Below are 22545 nucleotides of genomic sequence, written 5' to 3'. Positions count from 1 at the left end.
AATTCAAGCCAGACATGGTCTTACACGTAAATCTCAAATCGATGCCAATGTCCCAGATGTGGTCTTACACGATATCACATATCGGAATCCTATGATTCGTACGGCTGTTGGATGTCGTAATTCAATCAAATTAAGCTCGTAAACAATTCTCCCATGCTTCTAAAAATTCGTTATTTACACATATATTCATTAAAATTCAATTCGATATTTATAATAAATATACATTCAAATTTAACGACATTTATTTACCTATGAACTTACCTCGTATGGACACGAACGGATCGGAACAACTATTCGACAACCTTCGACTTTCCCCGATCCAAATCCGATTTACTCTTTTCTTGATCTAAATGAATTCAAATTTGGCAATTTAATAACACACCTTCTTTAATTCAACCCGTAAACATATAATTAGGACATTTACATTTAGGCCCCAAATTTCACATTTTTGACATTTTAGTTCTTAATACAAAAATACACCAAATACACAAAATTCATCAAAACCATGCATTAGCTAAACCTTCCTAAGGTCCCTAGAAGCCCATACATTTCATTTATTTCATATTTTAACCTCTCAATTTCCCATTTTCACAATTTAGTCCATAATTAGCAAATTCATCAAAAATCCCAATACATAAAATATTTATCTATCATCAAGCTTTCATATTTCACCATTTAACATCACAAATCTTACAAAATCAACAATGGCGTAACTCAAATTAATCATCAAATTCTGAAATTTAAGCATGGGCTTGATAAAACACAACGCAACGATCTCAAAAATATAGAAATTATCAAAAACCGAACAAATTACATACCTCAATCAAGTAAAATGAGTTTAGAACCTAGCTTGCTTTCTTTCTTTCTTTTTCTTTTGTAGTTTCTGCAATAGAAAGATGAACATACAAGTATTTACTTATGTTTTATTATAATAACATATTATTTTCTAATTTTACAAAACTAACCTTTATAATTTAATATGAAAACCATATATTATAAACCCAAAACCGTCCACTCAAATAACCAAGGGTCAAATAACCACTTAAGGGCTTCATAATTAATTAATCGTAGCAAATAAACACTTAAACAATTAGTATGCCACTGTTGCATTTTACACGATTAAGTCCTTTTATCAAATTAACTATCCAATCGGCAAAATTAAATCACGAAATTTTCAAACATATTAATTAACATGCTATAAACACCAAAAATAATATTAAAATAATTTTACAACTTTAGATTTGTGGTCTTGAAACCACTGTTCCGACTAGGGTCTAAACCGGGCTGTTACAGAAACCACCATTTTCAACACCGCTAAAAAATGCGTTGTTACAACCTATGTATCCAAGCCCGTTTACTAGGGTTCATCAGGTGAAATGGTTTAGATGAAATTGAGATTCTAAAACGGGATGAAACGAACTTCCCATCCAAATTGAAAGTATCATGAAAAATTGATTGAAGTGATACCTTTGACATGTATATAATTGTATTATTTCTTGATTGAACGAGTTTATAAGACAAGTTACATAAATGTGACATGGATTGGCATGTTAAGTGATTGTAGGATTAAATGATCTTGATTGTAAGTTAATGCTAACCTTGTTGGTGTTTTGATTGCCATGTTTAGCTAAAGTTATGCTAAGCTAAGGTAGCTTATAATGATTAGGTAAAAAAATAATGAAGTATTGTATTATACTTATGAACTTACTAAGCATCCTATATGCTTACCTTTTTTGTTTCATGTCCCCTGTAGATCGTCACCTTACAGAACTTGTCAAGTCGGATCATCCTGAAGCTCACACTATCACCGAATCGATAGTTATGCGATCATTTTGAATCTAGAGTTGTGGCATGTATATAAGTGCCTTGATGTGTGCCTTAAGTGTTTACTACTTGACCATTATGACATAACCATTTTATATAATGTATTGCCTTTGTGATTTTATACATATATGGTGTTGGATATATATATTGTGCTAGAATAAGTGATGATATATAATCAAAACATATGTTTGGTATGTGGAATGATATAGATAGGGTAGAAAGGGGTAGTTTGGATAATGAATGATTGAGTTGGATGTATATTTGTAATTGATACGTAGAAATATTATTGAAATGTGTGACTTATACTTAGTTTTTGAAGTTCATGTTGAAGACCTATAAGTCATTGATGCGTATAATGTGCATAGTTATATGTTTTTGAAGTGGAATGACATGTTTCAATAGGGTATGGCATAGGTAAAAATTGGTATTTGGCATGTAATGTTATAAATTGGTTTTGAATAGATTGAGATCATGTTTGAGTTGGATTTAGTTGGAATTGGTTGGGTGACTTGTTGACATGAAATGGTATGATTTTTGCTTTGTTTTAATGGTTTAAGATGTTGAGAAACAACCAAGGTAGCTTTGCATATCTTGGATTGAAACCAAATGGTATTTTTGGCCAAAACAGGGTCACGTCTCGACGATCAACATCCCTCGTCGCAATGTCGGCCAATAGTCAGTGATGTCATGATGTCGAAATGTAAGAAGTCACAAGATGACTTACTAATTTGGCGACGTCACGATGTAGAAATGGCGAAGTTAGGACATCGGTCTTGAAAATTCAAAATTTTACAATTTGGTCCTAATTCATGTACGGTCTAATAAAAGAGCTTTCGTAAGGTTGTGTGGAACTTAGAAATGATTGTAATATTATATTTAGAATGTGAATACTTGTTTGCATATGTGATTGGTCAGATGTTGTCAAATTGTCTGAAGTTACTCCGGTAAAGATTGTAGCATCCTATAGCCCGAATTCGATGACCGGGTCAGGCGAGGGTGTTACAATATTAACCATTAAAATTCATCAAATAAACATTAAAAACCAAATTAAATCACCTCCATTGAATTGTGTTTGATAAATTAAACACACAATTAAACAAATTCATAATTAACACTAAATTCATTCTATTAACAGGACTATGAAAAATTCAAACCTATTGATATTGACAATTAATGTAACATTCTGAAAGTGAGTAGTGTCGAAAAGTGTATTTTCAGGGCTTTGCTTCTGTAAATCGAACTCATAAATATTTTTATTTAATATTTACGAAACTGCGTTGGAAGTGAATTGAATTTCGAGCAAGTAATTTCGATGAAATAATGTTTAATTAGAGTATAGGGGCTAAATCAAAAAAGGGTCAAAAGTCTAATTATTAATGAAATATAATTATAATTGAATTTATAAGACTTATTAAATAAATAAACCTTTGTGTATAGTCATAATGGTGGTCGACTAAGATTTATAGTACATGGTATATATATATGTTAAAACTTACGTTATTATTAAAATAAAATAAAAACAAAAGGGTTAGTGGGTTGAAATAGAATGTGACTATTCTCTTTTCAAATTTTCTTCTTCTTTTGAAACAAGAAGGAACATGGAGACGACGAAAGGCACAAGTAAGGTTCTTAGATTTGAAGCTCAAATTGCTAACGTCAATTCGGAATCCGCGAGAAAGAAAGGGAAAGACAAGATTGTTGACGAGTAGCTCGGAGTATACGATTTGTGTTTCTATAATCCAAACTATTTCAATTGTTGTATTTGTACATTACATGGCATGGCAAGCTACAAGTTGATTTCGTGTGATATATTGAAGTGGTTTAATTGAATATTTGTGCTATATATCGAATTGAATATGATTTGAAATGTGAAATTGTTTTTTATTGGAAATAAAATATGTTGCTATGTGCATATATATACACATGCATGTGATTGAATTATTGGATTGATGAAATTGTGTGGTGGAATTGAGGAATTGATTTAGGAATTGAACCGAGAAATATGTTACCCTATTAACTGTTTGGGCAGGGTCAGGTATAATTGGCATGCCATAGGACAAGAAGAGTTAGGGTTTTACGACTACTGTTCTATGAAATCCTGGCAGAATCTTGCCCAAGAAAACCTGCGTGCCTGGAAAAAAAATAAAAATAACAGAATTAAAGGTTTGGATCTGGAAATGAAAAATAAAATAAAAACAGAATTAAAAATATTAAATCGAAAATTCGAGAAATTAAAAATAGAGTTGAGAGAAAGGAAATTCTTATTGGAGATTCCAGCCTCTAGTTGTCTCGTTCCGCCTTGGGTTCTATCTTCGGCTTTTAGATGATCCTTCCCAAACTGCATAAGCCAGTTATAGTGGAAGAGGACGCCTACGACCACTAGTTGATTTAGACTTACGATTTAATGGAACCTGACTCTAGCCAACAATCGTTTCTGTGGAATCGTCTTATGCTAGATCAACACTTCTCAATGGCGAATCCCACGCCATTTTGTCTCTTAAGCTCGCCAACCTCTGACGCAGTAAGCTAACGAACCGATTGTGCAACCTTCCCAAAACATACAAAGCGGCCGCCTTTGCATACGTTGAAAAGCTTACTTTTTAAGGGACATGGACGGAAGTGTCAGCCCCGTAGTGCGGAGAAACGATGAATACTCAACGAGAGGTTAAGTACGGACTCTAAGCCTCAAGAACCCTTTTTGGGAAATATCGACAACTTTCGGCTAGATGGGTTTAGTGGCTCATGATTGTGGTGGAAAAGAAAATAAATATAATAAAATGGAGATTTTATTGAAAGGAAATATGCGAAGAACAAAAGCCTAAACTTTTGGGGAGAGAGTGTTTACAGAAAAAGATCGATCTCTTTTGAGTCACTTCACCCCCTATTTATAGTGCTAGGGGAGACAATCTAATCCTACTTAAATTCCCAAAAGATAAATTCATTTAATTGAAGATAAATAAAATAAAATCTTAAAATTAAATAATCCTTAATAATTATATTAATATTAATTATCCTAATATAATTAAAATAGAGTCTGATAGAATAAAATCTCTTCTCTTTGCATTTCAACTCTTGTGTCCTCTATGCTTGCATTTTTGGCACCAATTTTTTTCCTTATGTCGCACATTGGCCCATTTTATCTCTAAATTTACGCTTTTGGCCCTTAATATTGCTTTTGCCTCAAATTTAGTCCCTATTAGATAAAAGATCATAAATAGCTCAAATTAGCAGGATCATACTCAGAATAAATACATATTTAATACATAAAAATACGTTATTCAAGAGTGTTATCAAATTCCCCCTACTTAGCCCATGCTTGCCCTCAAGTATGGTTCCTATCTACTGTGAAAGTTAGATTCTACCATAAAAGAAATATCACTCCAAAGTTTTATAAAAATCAGTCAAAAATGCATATGAAAAATGAAGAGAACCCTAAGCTTGCTTTAAGTAAAACAGAAAAAGGTTTCCAATTAATACCCACAAAAATTAGAATCGACTTTAATTATTTAATGAAAATTAGGTAAATTACCAAACCTACCAAGACACCCTATTTGTTTCCTCGTTTAATCCCCAAATTACATTTTTTTTTCTTTTTCTTTTTTTTTTATTTATTTATTTTGATTTATATTTATTTATTTTTATATTTTTTATGCTTTAGGAATATACTGAACCTTTTGACGCGAAGAGAGATGACAGCCAAGTACCCCACCCCGGTTACTCTGCCCAACAGACTCCTAATTTTATTTTATTTCTTAAGAACACATTGAATCTTTTGACGTGAAGAGCGATAACAGCCAAGCACCTTACCCCGGTTATTCAGCCCAACATGTTCTTAAAAATTAATTATGGTTAGCGGAGTTTTACCTAACACGTCACACAACCTTTTGACGCGAAATAGGATGACAACCCAAGCACCCTACCCCGGTTACTTAGTCAGTCACGTTTTTAAGCTGCACTCATAACCACAGAAACATTAAATGACATTTTATTAATAACTTTTTTTAATGAAAAATTTAGAGAAAAACGATTAAGTGTCAAAAATAAGTTTCAGTAATTACCTTAATAGTCATGAACATATTTTAGCATGCAAACATATTAAGTGTCCACTTTGTATTAAACTTGATCAATTTTATGAAAAGCAAGATAAAGTTAACTCTACGAATCACAATTATTTTTAGCCTAATAAGAATAAAACAGTGGAGATGACATCAATTATGGAAAATCCGTAATTTCCTCAGAAAACAAGAATCATGCTTGTAGGTCAAACAGTAGGCAATTCTTGGTAAAAATATTGGGCATGAAAAGAGGCAGGAGATTCTAAATAAATATTGACAAAATGGAGCCTCAAGCAGTAAATAATCACAGCAACAGCAACAACAACCAAAATCACAGCAGAAAATTACAGTAATAACGAAGAGTTCCTCCCACTACTAAAAGCACATTGTCCTCAATGTGGACGAAAAGAAATAAATAGGTAGAAAAGTTTAGAAAAACTCCCCGTGTTGTTACTGTCAATCGCATATGATAGCAATGAGCTCAGTCAGTTGCTGGCCAAAGGTTTCAAGTCGGGCCTCAATGCGCTCTAAGCGTTGCTCAACGGTTTTCTTCGCATTTTCGCTTTGTTTTATCTAAGCAAAAGAAGAGAAATTTTTTAATATCCAAATAAGTAATAAATAATAAAATAAAATAAAGTAATAAATAAAGTAAAGAATAAATAAATAAATAATAAAAATTGGGTTGCCTCCCAACAAGCGCTTGTTTAACGTCGTTAGCTCGACACCGTTATTGGTTCTATGGTGGTTCCAAATGGATTTTCTCAACCGTGTGGGCTTGAAAATTCTCATAAAATGGCTTCAACCGCTAGCCATTCACTACGAACCGCTTTCTAGATTCTTCACTCTTTACTTCAATCGCTCCATGTGTGAACACTTCAGTAACAATAAAAGGTCCTTGCCATCGTGATCGAAGCTTACCTGGGAATAACTTTAACACGGAGTTATAAAGTAAAACTTTTTGTCCTACCGAAAAATGCTTCTAAGCTATTTTCTTATCGTGAAACAACTTTGTCTTGTCTTTATAAATGCGAGCATTCTCATAGGCAACATTGCGAATTTCTTCTAACTTTTGGATGTCTAATTTCCTTGCCTTTCCTACGGGTTCTAACTCTATTTTACATTGTTGAATGACCCAATAGGCTTTATGTTCCAATTCGACCGGAAGGTGGCAAGCTTTGCAAAAAATAGGTCGATACGGGGTCATGCCAATTGATCCCTTATACGCAGTCCGATAGGCCCAAAGTGCGTCATGTAGCCGAAGGCTCCAATCTTTTCGGTTGGGACAAACTGTTTTCTCCAAAATAGTCTTGATTTCCCTGTTCGAGACCTCGGCTTGACCGTTCATTTGGGGATGGTAAGCCGTAGCTATACGGTGGTGGACTCCGTATTTTGCCAACAGTGCCTCCATGACCTTATTGCAAAAGTGGGTGCCACGGTCACTGATTAGGGCTCGGGGTGTGCCAAACTTGGAAAAAACAGTTCATTTTAGAAACTCCATAGCAGTTTTGGCATTGTCATTGTGAGTAGGCTTTACTTCTATCCACTTAGAAATATAGTCAACTACAAGAATTATATATACATTGCCAAATGAAGAAATAAATGGGCCCATGAAATCGATGCCCCATGCATCAAGATTTCGCATACATGAATAGGGGAAAGGGGCATTTGATTTCGTTTAATGATGTTACCTGTATGTTGGCACTTATCACAAGACTTACAGAAGTTATATGCGTTTCGAAAAATTGTGGGCCAATATAGCCAACATTCTAACACCTTATGAGCGGTCCGCTTAGGGCCAAAGTGACCTCTGCAAGCTTCAGCATGAAAAAAATTAAGGATAGAAGTTACCTCAGTTTCTAGAACAGATCTTCGTATTATCTGGTCTGAACAGTGTTTCCATAAGTGTGGGTCATCGCAAATGTAATATCGAGTGTTACGTCTAAGCTTGTCCCTCACGGAACGTGCTAACTCAGTGAGTAACGATCCTGTGGCTATAAAGTTTAATATATCTGCATACCATGTGAGACGTGCCTCGGTCGAGAATAGGCTCTCATCAGGGAATTCTTCCTTAATAGGGATGTCATCAAAAAGTACTTTTATTCTGCTTAAGTGGTCAGCCACTAAATTCTCGTATCCCTTTTTGTCTCAAATCTTGATGTCAAATTCTTTGAGCAGCAAAATCCACCTAATGAGCCTCGGTTTTGCTTCCTTCTTCGCGATCAAGTACCTGAGGGTTGCATGATTAGAAAAAATAATTACTTTAGATTCCAATAAATAAGGTTGAAATTTATCTAAAGCAAATACAACTGCTAAGAGTTCTTTTTTCATAGTGGTGCAGTTGCTCTGCGTAACATCTAGGGTTTTCGAGGCATAACGTATGATATGTGGTTCTTTGTCTATCCTTTGCCCCAACACAGCTCCTACACTGCGCTTGCTGGCATCACACATAATTTCAAACGAGAATTTCCAATCTAGCAGTTGCACTATAGGAGCGGAGACTAACTTTTGCTTGAGTGTATCAAATAGCTCCTTACATTTTGGGCCAAACTCAAATTTCTTATCCTTCTGCAACAACTCACACAGTGGTTCAGCTACCTTCGAGAAGTTCTTTATGAAGCGTCTATAGAACCCTGCATGGCCAAGGAAAAAACGAATTTCCCTCACAGTGGAGGGATAAGGCAAAGAATTTATAATATCAATTTTGGCCTTATCGACCTCAATTCCTTTAAATGAAACAACATGACCCAGAATTAAACCATTGTTTACCATAAAATGACACTTTTCATAATTCAAAATAAGATTAAATTCTATGCACCTTCTTAAAATTATTGTTAGGTTTTTAAGGCATTCATAAAAACAATTCCCATATACAGTAAAATCATCCATAAAAAATTTGATAATTTTTTCCACATATTCAAAAAATATACTCACCATGCATCTTTGGAAGGTGGCCGGTGTATTGCAAAGACCGAATGACATCCTTCTGTACGTAAATGTACCAAATGGGCATGTAAAAGTGGTTTTTTCCTGATCCTCCGATGCGACTGGAATTTGAAAGAAACATGAGTATCCATCAAGACAACAAAAGAGAGTTTTTCCGGCTAATCGTTCAAGCATTTGATCTATAAAAGGAAGAGGGAAATGATCTTTTCTAATGTATGAGTTCAACTTCCTGTAATCAATGCAGACACGCCACCCATTTTGTACTCGGGTAGGTACCAAGTCACCTTCAGCATTTTTCTTTACTGTCACGCTCGTTTTCTTGGGCACGACTTGTACCAGACTTACCCACGTACTGTCAGAAATAGGGTAAATTACGTTAGTGTCCAGAAGCTTGATTATTTCTTTTTTTACTACCTCCATCATATTCGAATTTAGCCGTCTTTGCGCCTTTCGTCTTGGTTTCATGTTTTCCTCCAAGTAGATCCTGTATGTGCATGTCAAAGGGCTTATCCTTTTTAAGTCTCCAATGGTCCAGCCAATCGCCTCCTTATGACTTTTTAGTACATGAACCAAACTTTTCTCTTCATGTGTGGAGAGTCTATTGGAGACTATGATTGGTAGAGTATTACCCTTCCCCCAAAATACATATTTCAGATGCTCAGGAAGCGGTTTCAACTCCAACTCTGGTGCCTGTATAACAGAAGGCAACAGTTTAGTGTTTGGAGATGATAACTCATTAACAAATTCAAATTTATCAAGTTCATAATTATCTCTATAAGTTGACTCAAAATTCTCTTCCACTAAAGACTCAATTATTTCGATACGATTTACGCTCAAGATTTCGCTTGGATGGCTAATGGCGTCGTAGACATTAAACTTTACGATCTCCCCATCAAACTCCATCGTGAGAGTTCCACTTCGAACGTTGATTTTAGTACTAGCCGTGCTAAGGAACGGTAGACCCAGCAAGAGATCTGAAGTTCCAGGAGTGCTATCTTCCTTCATTTTGATCACATAAAAATCTGCAAGGAAAATAACCTCGTTAACTTTTACTAGAACATCCTCAAGGACTCCTTCTAGATGCACAATAGACTTGTCCGCCAATTGAATGATAACACCTATTTTTGTCAAAAAACTCACGTTAAGTGATTCATAAATAGAATACGACATTACATTTATAGAAGCCCCTAAATCACACATAGCCTTCTTAATTCACAGATGGCCTATTTTGCATGGTATTGCAAACATGCCCCTATCCTTGCATTTTATCAGCATTTTTCGCTGTAACGCTACGGATACATTCTCACAAACATTCACCCTTTCATTACATGTTAATTTTTGCTTGTTGGTGCAAAGCTCTTTAAGAAATTTAGCATACCGCAGTATTTACTTGATAACGTCCAACAGTGGAATATTGATCTCGACATTCCTAAATGTTTCGAGGATTTTCTTGTCCTCTTTACCTCTTCGACACTAGTTGAATCGTTCTGAAAATAAAGGTTGAATTTTAGGCAATGGAGGCTTCGGTCGTACCTATTCGTCTTTCTCGAATTTTTCTTGGGCCATTTCTTTGCCAAAACTCCTGTCAAGAATCAGTTTCGGTACCTTTTCGCTTCGCAACATCACTGCATTTGCATTTTCTCTAGGATTTGGTTCTGTTTGTGACGGCAGCTTTCCTTGAGAGGTCAATTTCTCGATCGGTGTGGTTAACTCTCTGATGGACGCCTTGGTTTTCTATTGAAAATCCTTCATCTTTTTTTGGAAATTAAGAGTTTGCTGTTGGATTTACTGTTGAAAATCAAGAACATTAGCTGCTAACTTATTAACCATAGTTTCTAGAGAATTACCTAAACCTTGCGGCTGTTGCGGAAACCGATTTTGGTATGGCTGGTTATTTTGTGGATTGGCCCCATAACTTAAGTTAGGATGGTCCTTCCACCATGGTTTGTAAGTATTAGTGTAGGGGTCGTATCACCTTTGTGGCGGCCCAGGGAAATTTCCCACAGTATCCAGATGGGCCATGGTATTATCATACAAACTAGGACATGTATCAGTTGTATGATCAAGTGTAGCACATATTTCGCATAACCGGGATACCTTCGCTTTTTCTACAATAACAGAGTTCATCATATTAGTAAGTCTATCAACTTTATCCTCTAAGGTTGAATTATTTAGCTGGTGAACCCTTCTAAGGGGTTCAGTATTAGCTCGGAACTGCTGAGAATTTGCAGCCATCGTGGAGATCAAGTCTCTCGCTTGTTGGAGAGTCATGTTGACCAATGTTCCTCCACTAGCAGCGTCTACCATATTCATCTCCATAGGCTTCAAACCTTCGTAAAAATATTGGAGGAGAGATTGCTCTGTTATACCATGTTGTGGGCAGCTTGCATATAACTTCTTAAACCGCTCCCAATAATCGTAAATGGACTCAGCTTCTTTTTGCCTTATTCCAACGATCTCTCTTCTTAGCTCAGCTGCTCGAGACGCTGGAAAAAACCTGTTTAGAAACAAACGAGATAGATCAGCCCAAGTTGTAATAGATCTAGGGGGAAAATAAAATAACCATTCCTTTGCGAAATCTGCTAGGGAGAAAGGAAAAGCATGCAATTTAATCTGATCCTCAGTTACCCCCTGAGGTTTCATGCTAAGACAAGCTATATGAAACCCTTTCAGATGCTTGTGGCGATTTTCATTTTGCAACCCATAAAAAGCTGACAGTAACTGGATTAAACCTGACTTCAACTCAAAATCAGTATCCACAGTAGGATACGCGATGCACAATGGCGGTTGTTCTATCGGAGTTTCGGCCAGTTACCGAATCGTTTGAGCCATTAGTTGGTGTGCTAGATTCGAGTTTTCGTTAATCCTAGCGTTAAACACTTCTTCTGGTGAGTCGACTTCTACTTTTTGACTTTCAAGTGTTCGAGTAGGGTTTTCGTTAACCCTAGACTCAGCTTCGTCGTCGACTTCGATTTCTAGAGGTGCGTTACTTTGAGTTCCAACCACTGTTGACTGCTTTTTCTATAACTTTGTCTCCTTGCGATTGGCTCTAGCAGTTTTCTCAATTTATGAATCGAAAGCAAGAGTACCTGGAGCAGATCTGCTCATAAGAAACAAAAAACAAGATTAGTACGTTGCCAGTCCCCAGCAACGATGCCAAAATTTGATGTAGTCGTTGAAAGCACAAAAAATATCCAATCCCTAATAAATAATGAAAAAGAATAGTAAAATGAAAGTAGGTTCAAATCTTCAGGGACTGGATTTGCACAATATCTTGTTCCGTGAAATCCCCGCAGAATCTTGCCCAAGAAAACCTGCGTGCCTGGAAAAAAAATAAAAATAACAGAATTAAAGGTTTGGATCTGTAAATGAAAAATAAAATAAAAATAGAATTAAGAATTTTGAATCAAAAATTTGAGAAATTAAAAATAAAGTTGAGAGAAAAGAAATTCTTATGGGAGATTCCAGCCTCTAGTTGTCTCGTTCCGCCTTGGGTTCTATCTTCGGCTTTTAGATGATCCTTCCCAAACCGCATAAGCCAGTTATAGTGGAAGAGGACGCCTACGACCACCAGTTTCAAGGATTTAGACTTGCGATTTAATGGAACCTGACTCTAGCCAACAATTGTTTCTGTGGAATCGTCTTATGCTAGATCAGCGCTTCTCAATGGCGAATCCCACGCCATTTCGTCTCTTAAGCTCGCCAACCTCTAGCGCAGTAAGCTAACGAACCGACTGTGCAACCTTCCCAAAACACACAAAGCGGCCGCCTTTGCATACGTTGAAAAGCTTACTTTTTAAGGGACATGGATGGAAGTGTCAGCCCCGTAGTGCGGAGAAACGATGAATACTCAACGAGAGGCTAAGTACGGACTCTAAGCCTCAAGAACCCTTTTTGGGAAATATCGACAACTTTCGGCTAGATGAGTTTAATGGCTCATGATTGTGGTGGAAAAGAAAATAAATATAATAAAAATGGAGATTTTATTGAAAGGAAATATGAGAAGAACAAAAGCCTAAACTTTTGGGGAGAGAGTGTTTACAAAAAAAGATCGATCTCTTTTGAGTCACTCCACCCCTATTTTTATAGTGCTAGGGGAGACAATCTAATCCTACTTAAATTCCCAAAAGATAAATTCATTTAATTGAAGATAAATAAAATAAAATCTTAAAATTAAATAATCCTTAATAATTATATTAATATTAATTATCCTAATATAAATAAAATAGAGTCTGATAGAATAAAATGGATCAAATATAGTAAAAAAAAAGAGTTTAACTTAGATTAGAATTTATCCTAAAAATTCACTTTTTAAGCATCCAAATGTCGCACCATATTTTTTTAGAGTACATGAAGAATATAATACATGAGGAAGCATTAAATTAACTAGTATTACTATTTTTAACTCTAAAATTAATAAATTAATCTATTTTTTAAATAAAATTTTAAAACTCTAAACTTTAGATCCTAATATCACCCTTTTCATAAAATCATAAATTTTAAAATTCTAAATTTTTAATCCGACTAGTCCATAACCATTGCATTACTATGATGACTTGTTAAATTTATTTAATTAGGGTTAAGATATTATTAAGAAAAATTGATGGAAGGGACACATTTTGATTGATGTCTAAATGTATAGTAAAATCCTAATTTATTTTAGTTATTAAAATTTAAATTACGAATACATTGATATTTTATTATTAATATAATTTAATTTTTTCGAGTTAATAAAGGAGATATTTTTTTTACTTTTTATTTAAAGGTATTAGATTAGTTTTTTTTTTTTTCCAAATGCTGGATGATGAGGATAGATGAAAGAGTAGATCGGACTTGGATTTTTGAAACCTTTTAATGGGCCTAAATAGAGTTTAGAATACATGCTCCACTTTAAACTCAATTTCCAACTTCCAGCCCTAGAAACATACATTCTCTTCAACTCTTTTCACTCTTCTCAAACTACACGGAGACGCGGCCGCCATTTTTGGTTCCAGGTAAACTTTCCTTTTCCTTTCCAACTTTAGATCCAACATCTCTTTTCTCTATTTTGTTGTCTTCTGAGAAAGAATCAGTTGTTTCTACATTTTCTTATGGTTAGAATAATTTTAATATCAGCAGAACAAAATTGGGTTTTGGTTTGAATGATGTAAGAGAATAGGAAGAGGTGTCATTTTGAGAAATTAATGCTTACAAGTTACAATCATGAGCTGCTTGGTTTTTAAAATCTGATTTGCAGCAACTTGGATTTGGAAGAATGGTGAGAGTCAGCGTTTTGAACGACGCACTCAAGAGCATGTATAATGCAGAAAAGAGGGGCAAACGACAGGTTATGATCAGGCCTTCCTCAAAAGTCATCATCAAATTCCTTTTGGTCATGCAAAAGCATGGTTTGCTCTCCACGGTTCCCTTTTTTTAAAATCTATAATTGATACGAAAATGCTGATACATTTAACCTTTTGATTCCCCTTTTTTAGGTTACATTGGAGAGTTTGAGTATGTTGATGATCACAGAGCTGGCAAGATTGTGGTTGAACTCAATGGGAGACTCAACAAGTGTGGGGTGATTAGTCCTCGTTTCGATGTCGGTGTCAAAGAGATCGAGGGTTGGACCGCTAGGCTACTTCCTTCCAGACAGGTTAGCTTGGACACTTTTGATTTATGCCATCATATAGTTGGTCGAGTGACATGTCTTGCATTTATTCTCATAGTCCACTAGATAAGATTTTATGGGTGACATAAGTTAATGGAAGGTTCAATCAGTTCAAATGAGATAGAATATTATGGGATCTATGTGTCTTCTTATTGCAGTTTGGGTATATTGTGCTTACCACATCTGCTGGCATCATGGACCACGAAGAAGCTAGAAGAAAGAATGTTGGTGGAAAAGTACTTGGTTTCTTCTATTGAGGCAAATTTCTTAGATTTTTCATTTTTGTTTGAAGTTTCTCTTCATCTAGAACCTCTGTTGGTACCGATTTCAATTCATATTTAGGGGATTACGAGGTTTTGGTTCGTTTGCCTTTTTGTCATCTGATAGTTTGAAGTTGGCTCGTTAAGGTTTCTGTACCCTGTTTTTTCACAATTTTATAACTTTGCATATTATCCTTTTTCTTTTTCTCATGATTTGGTTGATGATTATTTTATTTCAAGGCGTAATGGTATACTGGAGAACTACTGAGAATCAAAATCCTTCTTATGATTAAGGTTTACATCTCCTTGTACTTTTGGACTTTTGTTCCTCCACTTTTATTTTATGTCTTGTTTGGTAACTTGAAAATTTGCATTCGGATTTTATTTAATGTGGAAATGGTGAGAATGAAATGCATATATGTTAAAAATGTATAAAAACATGGATTTGTCAAATCCAAAATTGTTTTAAGGATTTCAAAATCATTTCTAACTAACTCTCCAAGGGTTTAAGGAAGTATTATGAATGTTACATCAATTTATACTATTTTTAAATCTAAATTTTAAGATTCTAGTTTTTGAATGCTACTTTTAAGGGATTTAGTCAGTTTTCAGATTTAAAAAATGTAACTTTAATTGTTAGCATTGTTAAAGTCTTGAAAAATCTGAAATGTAAGATGGATTAACTTTGAAATTTATAAAAAGTACAAGGATTGGAGCCTATTTTAACCTTATCATAACTCTACCGGTTACATGGCTGAATATCTTTATGAAAGAAAATATGCATAATTTCACTAAATCTAGAAAGCTTCAAAATATTCTAAGGAGGAGGAAAGTTTAAATCTATGCTATAAATATTTATTTTCATAAAAAATTATTGCCTGGTATCTATATCTGTTCGTATATGGACATGAATGGAGTTGGGTTTTAATGGTCCAAATGTATGAAAAAAATCTAAAATAAAACTAGACATGTTGATGTTGGGATATGGAACATAAATGATGCTTGGACCCTACGTGAAAGTATGACCACCTATCAAGAGATGATACGAGTGTTTTATTTTTGGTGGGATTAGAACCCCTGATCTATTGTATATAGGTCACCTATTGGTGTATATGACACCACTTTATGTGACAATTCATGTCGCCTCTTAGTAGGAACTGTATGTTCATGTACAGTCAAGACACTCACTTTTATGAACCATACACGACTCTCTAAGGGGAGAGGGATAAAACCTTTACCTTTCATTGTTGAGAGATCAGATCGGTATCTTTGAGGACACTTAAAAACTTTTTCCGGAGAACTAATCTCCTTGAAGCAAGATTTTAACCTTTCAAATGTATGAAAATTGGGGTGTCTGAATTTGAAGCAATACATAGCAACATAGAGAGCAAAATCATGAGACTCGAAGCTCATAAACTATCTCATCTCATTTTGCTAGCGATGAATTAATGATCAAGTGACTCTGCACATTCTTTCATGCTTTCAGCCCATAAATATATAATTAAGGGTGGGTTCAATCCATTTTAATGAATGGAGAACAAAAGAAGTACAGCATATTGCCAAACATATAGAAAAACTCTCAGTAGTCACGGCCTCATTTTGATGTTTTTTGAGGCCAAAACATATTTTAAAAAAGAACTACAAAATGGGAAAAACAATAAGCTCAAGCATACAAGTAGAAAGAAAACAGATGAATGTTCCCTTTGAATGTAGAGAGAAATAACTTAACTGGTTAAGCTTGTTTACTACTATGCTTGAGGCATAATGTTCCCCCATTCTAGATGAACTGCCAAAGGGTCTTTAGTTGCCCAAGTGATTAAACACCTGCTACAAGTTTAACCATCATGGTTCATTTGCATGTTCATCACCATCCTCATCATCATCACCGTTGTCGTTGCAGCTGCCATACGTACTCGATACCATCATGTGATAATAGCATTTGAAATCTAGAATGAGGCCATGGATGGTTTCTCAAAGAGAAAAAGGAGTGGAAGAAAGGGCAATGTGCTTTAAAAGAAAATGCTGTGGTTTGTGGGGAGAGTATCTTCCAAGCATATGCTTTGAAGCATTAACTTTATAGGTCCTTTTCCTTTCAACTTTACCTAGTTTTATTATAATTATATAACGAGGGGAATTTCCAGCAATTAGCAGACATTTAGAATTTTGTATTGAATTCTGACATGTCATCCTGTTTTGGACTATCTGGTCTTTCTCTCTTCATACAACAGGGCCATTTTAGACAATGACTTTGATTCCATTTGATTGGGTAATAAGCCCTTGTGATGACGAGACTCAAACAAATGCAATGGTTATGTTAACTTTTACAATTTTAATTCAAACGAAAGTAAGCCAACTTGAATAAAATGCATGTGTGTGTGTATGGAATACAATTAAGGTGGCAATTTCCCAGATAAGTAGAGAGAGAGTTTATCTCTCAGGTGAACACCATTGATGTCAACAGATCCGCAAGTCTGTTGGTGGTAGCCGGAATCGTGATCATGAGACAATGGCATTTCATCTTGCACATCATCTTCCAAGTCAATAACAATGTTATGAAGCAAACAGCAAACCAGGATGATCCTTGGCAACTTATGTTTGTCGGGTCTCCACATCACGCCTTGGATGATCTTCCACATTTCTTTGAGCCTTGAGAATGCTCTGTGTGCCACCAGCCGAGTTGCGGAATGCCTTTTATTGAACTCTACTCTTAATTCCGGTAGTTCCTTCCCCTCGTAAGGTATAACAAGATAGGGTAATAAAGGATAGCCTAAATCCCCTATTATGTATTCTCTTATTTCCGATCCTTCCGGGAGCTCTAGCTTTTCCCCATTCAACCTGTCTCCTTTATCACACAGTTTGTAGAAATTTGAACTCTGAAACACCAACCAGTCTTTGATTTTACCTGGCCACCCGGTTACTATGTCCCTGAACCTCATTTCAGGGTCCACGATTGCCTGCAAAACCATGCTGTGATTCTTCTCGTGGTCAAGCCACACTTTACTAGCAGGATCTGATGAAGGCAAACACATCATAACATGAGTAGTGTCGATCACACCACAGCAATTAGGAAGACCTAGAATCCTTTCAAATTTCGACTTTATTACTGTCATTTCAGCTTCAGTGGTAGGCCATTGCAGGTGGTGAAGACCCCTTTCTTCCATAGCCTCCACAAAGCGCCAGGTCAACTGAGAGACAGTTGAGTGGTGGAGCCCGAACGAATCACCAACCGTCACTAGTGATTGACCGGAGCTTAGCCTTCTCAAAGCTACTGCTACTTGATCTTCAAAAGGCACAGGTTTACCATTTGAAAATGTAAAATTTGCTTGCTTAGCCATCATATCTTCCTTCACAAGTGAACATATGTAGTTGAAGGTTTTTCTAGAGATTTTGAAAACAGAATTGAACTTATCGAGACCTTTAGATGGCGATCGAAGACCTGCATAGAGAAAGAGCAAAGAAGAAGAAAGCATTCTTAAATTGATTACACACATTCCATTCCTGCATAGTTCCATTAATTATATCAGAGTGAACAAAAATAAAATCAATGCTGATAATCCTATAAGTTCCAACTGAAGCAAAAAACAAGAACCAACTCTATTTCTATGTCTATGAACCGGAAATAGATAAATAAATCTAAAGGATGAAGAAAACGAACACGAATCGATCTTTTGTCCCACCTACCTTGGCTGATACTACCAATTTTAAAGTATATACTTGAGTTATCTACAATGACATACATCCAACAAAAGAAGTTACTCCATTTACAATGACTGCCCCCCCTCGCAGCGGCATAATCCCTATTAGTTTTCCCCTTAAACCCTTCAAATGTAAGATAAGAATAAGTTTTTGGACAGCATTACCTATTTGAAAACATTCAAGCATTATTAGATGCAAATGATTTTCATATTCCAGCAGAGCTAAGGATGGATTTTAATATGTGCCCACAACTTGTAATTCAGATTAGGGATCCTGCTTATAGGTTCTCAAATGCCTTTTCTATGTTTCAACATATATATAACTGGAATATGATGTAAATGGTGAAGCCGGCCAAATTTTGTAAAATTAAACTCAACCCATAAACAGCTAATGCCATGAATGATCCAGCTAAAGCAAATATCAATACACCATAGCAAAAAGAGAGTTCGAAATAAAGAAGAATAAAGAAAAAGAGAACAAAAGTCAAGAGTTATATATACCATTCATCTTCTTGGAAAGTTCATCCCACCAATCAATAGATCGTTCCTTCTCTGAAGAATCAGAAGCATTTTCTTCAGGTTTCTTCTCTATCTTCCTTCTTTTCTTTAACCCTCTTACAGGACCCATCACCTCCCCCCAAAAAAAGACACCCAATTGAATCCAAGAACAAAACCCTCTAAGTAGCTCCAACAAAAAAAAAATTGTAATAACTATATTTGTTTACACTTCAACAAACTGACCAAAACCCATTAGTCATAAACCATTATATTTATCATAAACAACAAGACAAAGGATAAATGACAATTAACATGCAATAACTATATATGAAAGGAATACATTAGCTTTCTAAGGTTTAGCATGCAGAAAAGGAGAAAGTTTGATGAAATAGGAAGGGAAAAGAAAAGAAAAGAAGAAGCTTATTTAGTTTTATAGTGCTTACCTGATGAGAAATCCACAGGAAAGTAAAGAACTCTAGAAGTGTTTGTTTGAAACACTGTGGGATACAAATTTTGGCCTTTATATATATATATATATAAACTGCTAAAACATTGCCTAGATTTGTCGTAGGAAGAAAAGAGTTCCCTCAAAATCGAGAGAAAATTATGTTACATGCCTTGACTCTATACATAAATACAAAGCATATATATTAAATATAGACGAATGGGGAGAGTTGGATCAGAAATTAAATGTCATCTGGTTGAACTTGATTAGCAATACAAGGATTTAGGGACCTATGGAAAGAAGTGTATTTGCTTACTGTTTTACTACCAATTAGGTTGTTCTTTAATTGTTTTAGTTATTTTAGTTCCATGCTCAAATTAAATGAAAATACCAAATGCTCTACATAAGGTTCATGGACATTGATAGTGAAATTTTTACCTTTAAAAATAACCTACCCATATTTGAATATATAAAAAAATGATATAAATGAGTTCGTGAGGTTAAAAAAAAGTTTTAAACTATTGAATCAACTAATAATTTTTGGAAAAATGCGTTTCAACGTGTTTGAATTCATCTCATCTTCCATTGATAAGAATATTGATGTGAATTGAGTGCATATATCAAGTAATAGTTTAAGCATATATTTTGGTGCTTAGGGTTATTTACTTTTATGGTAAACTACACCATTAGTCACTAAACTATGAATAAGTTTTTATTTTGGTCACTTCACTAAAAAACTACAATTTGGTCATTGAACTATTCAAAAGCTTTCATTTAAGTCACTAAGTTGTTAAAATTGATGCTAAATGACTTTCTCTATTCACGCGACTTGCATCAATCAAAAGCTCTTTTCCCTTCTCTTCTACAATTTTAAATTTTTTTCATGAAACAACTTGGGACACCACGGATCTGCGAATCAAAATTCAAATAGTTTTTTTCTCCAATCTCCAACACTGACCGTCTGATCGACTTGGATCTAAGGTATGTTTTTCTACTCATTGATGGGGGCTGATCCATCGTACCGGTTGTCGAATCGTTGCTTGGAGCTCGTGGCTTAAATGAAAACTTTCGAATAGTTCAATGACTAAATTGTAATATTTTTTAGTTAAACAATCAAAATAAAAACTTATTCATAATTTAGCTACTAATAATATAATTTATCCTAATTTTTAAAATTATGTTTACCATGCTACTTAGGAATCACAACCCACGGTATTGCATTTTATTTTCTTTTATATAAAGAAGTGATTACTTTGAATTGATGAATACATTTATTATAAAAGGAAAAGAGAAAAAAGAAGATAAAAACATAACTTTGCAACAAGGAAAGTGATGCCATCTTTTTTATCATTATCTTTCCTTTCATCGTGTAAATAGTAAGCCTTTACCTCATATACTTTCCTCCTTTATGTTTCTCAAAAATAAGTCATTTTTAAATTTTTTAAAAGTACTTTTGAGATAAAAAAAATGCTTTGTAAAAGCACTTTCTTGACCAAAAACAGGATCAAAAGTGTTTTTAACTCAAAAGTATTTTTAAAAAATAATGCTAAACTGACCTTTAAAAGTTGTAAAAATCATTATAAATTTTGGGGTGTAGAGTAGCATCTTTACTCTTTTGAAACCAATGTCTAGCAAGAATTGGACGGTTGTTGGCATTTCATAAGACGATTGTCCGGCCAAGATGAAGTTAGGAAATTTTGATTGGGGGCAAGATAAAAATATAAATTTGATGCTAAAAGGATTAAATTGTATACAAAACAACATGAAAGCCTAAAATTGCAATAAGCTCACGTTATCTAAGGGTCGAAGCCGCTGCCCTTTTGGATTCACCTATGCGGGCATGGACTTTCCTTCATGCTGAATTTTGAACATTACAAGTTCTTTTTTCTTTTCTTCATGTCTTTCTCCTCTTTCCACCGTGGGTTGCACGTGAATAATATATGATCTAAATACAACAACAAAGATATTAAGATATATTTATACTTAATATTGATAATATTTAATAAAATAAAATAATTTATAAATTTCTGAATCACTCCATATTAAAATAATTATATCTTTATTTCAAAAAGTAAAAAAAAATGCTATCAATAAAAAAAATCAAAAGATATTTTATCTTCAAATAATTACTTGACCAAAATTTAAATAAAAATTTTAACACAATAATCATACATGAGAACCCCAAGTTATAGCCACATGATTGAGCGTTTATTTTTTAAAATTAGTTTGGGTTCGAATTATAATTATACAAAAAAAATGATACATACAAATATAATAATTTAATTGATGTCTATGATATATAAGTTTCATCCATAATTTATTAACCAACAAAAATATTAATTATAAATAATAATGTGTGAAAATCGCTAAGTTAATTTTAACTAAAGATGTTTGTGGGTCGGATCAGTTGAGTTCAGACAGGGTCAATGTATGATATTAACACATTATATTTTTAAACAGGACCTAACTAGAAATATGAACCACAAATTTTGCTTAAATTCACCTATATTTATAAATGGTTAACTCAAACTCATCTCAAGACCATCTACATATTTTTTATTTTTTAAAATATATTATTTTTAATATAATATTTAATGATTTTATATTTTTTTGTTAAAATTTTAACCATAGGACTTCACAAAATTTTAATGTTTACATATACATTATCATATATTTAATTTTATGTGATATAAATTATATATAAAAGTAAAATAAAATGATATATACAAAAGTAAAAAATAGATCAAATTTTGGACCCGATAGAAGATGAGATACCATTCATATGCCAAAGACCATCAACACTAGAGCACATAGGTTGAATAAGGTTGTTGCCTAAAAGTTCTTGAACCATTTTTCTACCTATCATAGTAGGTAATTTGGGAACTTAAACGAGGATGAGTTTTGATTATTAAAATTTTAATTTTTTTCACCTGAATTTTGGCTAGCTATGTTTAAGTGTTTGGAGGGTCACCCCTTTATTAGGTGTTTTAAATTATTGTAGGCTTTTTTTTTCTTTCTGTGTTTTGATCAATAAATTGTTATAGGAAAATAAAACATAAGTGATAAAATAACTCTATCATTAAGCCATGAACATATTTGATCTCTCTATGTAAGATACTACAGAAAAAATGTATGAACAAAATATAATATGATTCTTTAGTCTATTTTCATTATC

At 34.2% G+C, this 22545-nt stretch overlaps 3 protein-coding genes and 1 non-coding gene across 5 annotated transcripts; 2 read left to right on the top strand and 2 right to left on the bottom strand.

Moving 5' to 3' along the window:
• Positions 1-6335: 6335 nt before the first annotated feature.
• LOC107956015 (uncharacterized) lies at positions 6336-11465 on the bottom strand. The gene is made up of 9 exons (XM_016891773.1): positions 11386-11465; positions 11007-11319; positions 10798-10930; positions 9237-9940; positions 8811-8862; positions 8139-8602; positions 7728-7946; positions 7168-7344; positions 6336-6452 (listed from the first exon to the last, which is right to left on the bottom strand). Exons 1-9 carry the CDS (start codon positions 11463-11465, stop codon positions 6336-6338), a joined length of 2259 nt encoding a protein of 752 aa, XP_016747262.1.
• On the top strand, positions 11188-11294 carry LOC121219716 (small nucleolar RNA R71). The gene has a single exon (XR_005916607.1). It is a non-coding gene; the product is annotated as a small nucleolar RNA R71 (small nucleolar RNA).
• Positions 11466-13664: 2199 nt separating the features above from the next.
• LOC107954076 (40S ribosomal protein S15a-1) lies at positions 13665-14942 on the top strand. Its single transcript, XM_016889554.2, has 4 exons — positions 13665-13816; positions 14059-14209; positions 14297-14457; positions 14631-14942. Exons 1-4 carry the CDS (start codon positions 13703-13705, stop codon positions 14727-14729), a joined length of 525 nt encoding a protein of 174 aa, XP_016745043.1. The 5' UTR covers positions 13665-13702; the 3' UTR covers positions 14730-14942.
• Positions 14943-17065: 2123 nt separating this feature from the next.
• Positions 17066-19721, bottom strand: LOC107954077 (protein ALP1-like). 2 transcript variants are annotated; one of them, XM_016889555.2, is made up of 3 exons: positions 19369-19536; positions 18929-19104; positions 17066-18168 (listed from the first exon to the last, which is right to left on the bottom strand). In XM_016889555.2, exons 2-3 carry the CDS (start codon positions 19053-19055, stop codon positions 17123-17125), a joined length of 1173 nt encoding a protein of 390 aa, XP_016745044.1. In that variant the 5' UTR covers positions 19056-19104; positions 19369-19536; the 3' UTR covers positions 17066-17122. The 2 variants fall into 2 exon arrangements, with proteins under 2 accessions (XP_016745044.1, XP_040953457.1); XM_041097523.1 differs by having other exon boundaries at positions 18929-19721.
• Positions 19722-22545: the final 2824 nt, after the last annotated feature.

This window comes from Gossypium hirsutum, chromosome D07 (assembly GCF_007990345.1).
Source record: "Gossypium hirsutum isolate 1008001.06 chromosome D07, Gossypium_hirsutum_v2.1, whole genome shotgun sequence".
Taxonomy (NCBI): domain Eukaryota; kingdom Viridiplantae; phylum Streptophyta; class Magnoliopsida; order Malvales; family Malvaceae; genus Gossypium; species Gossypium hirsutum.
Note: the sequence above shows the minus strand (reverse complement) of the source record. Positions and strands in the feature narration are given on the sequence as shown.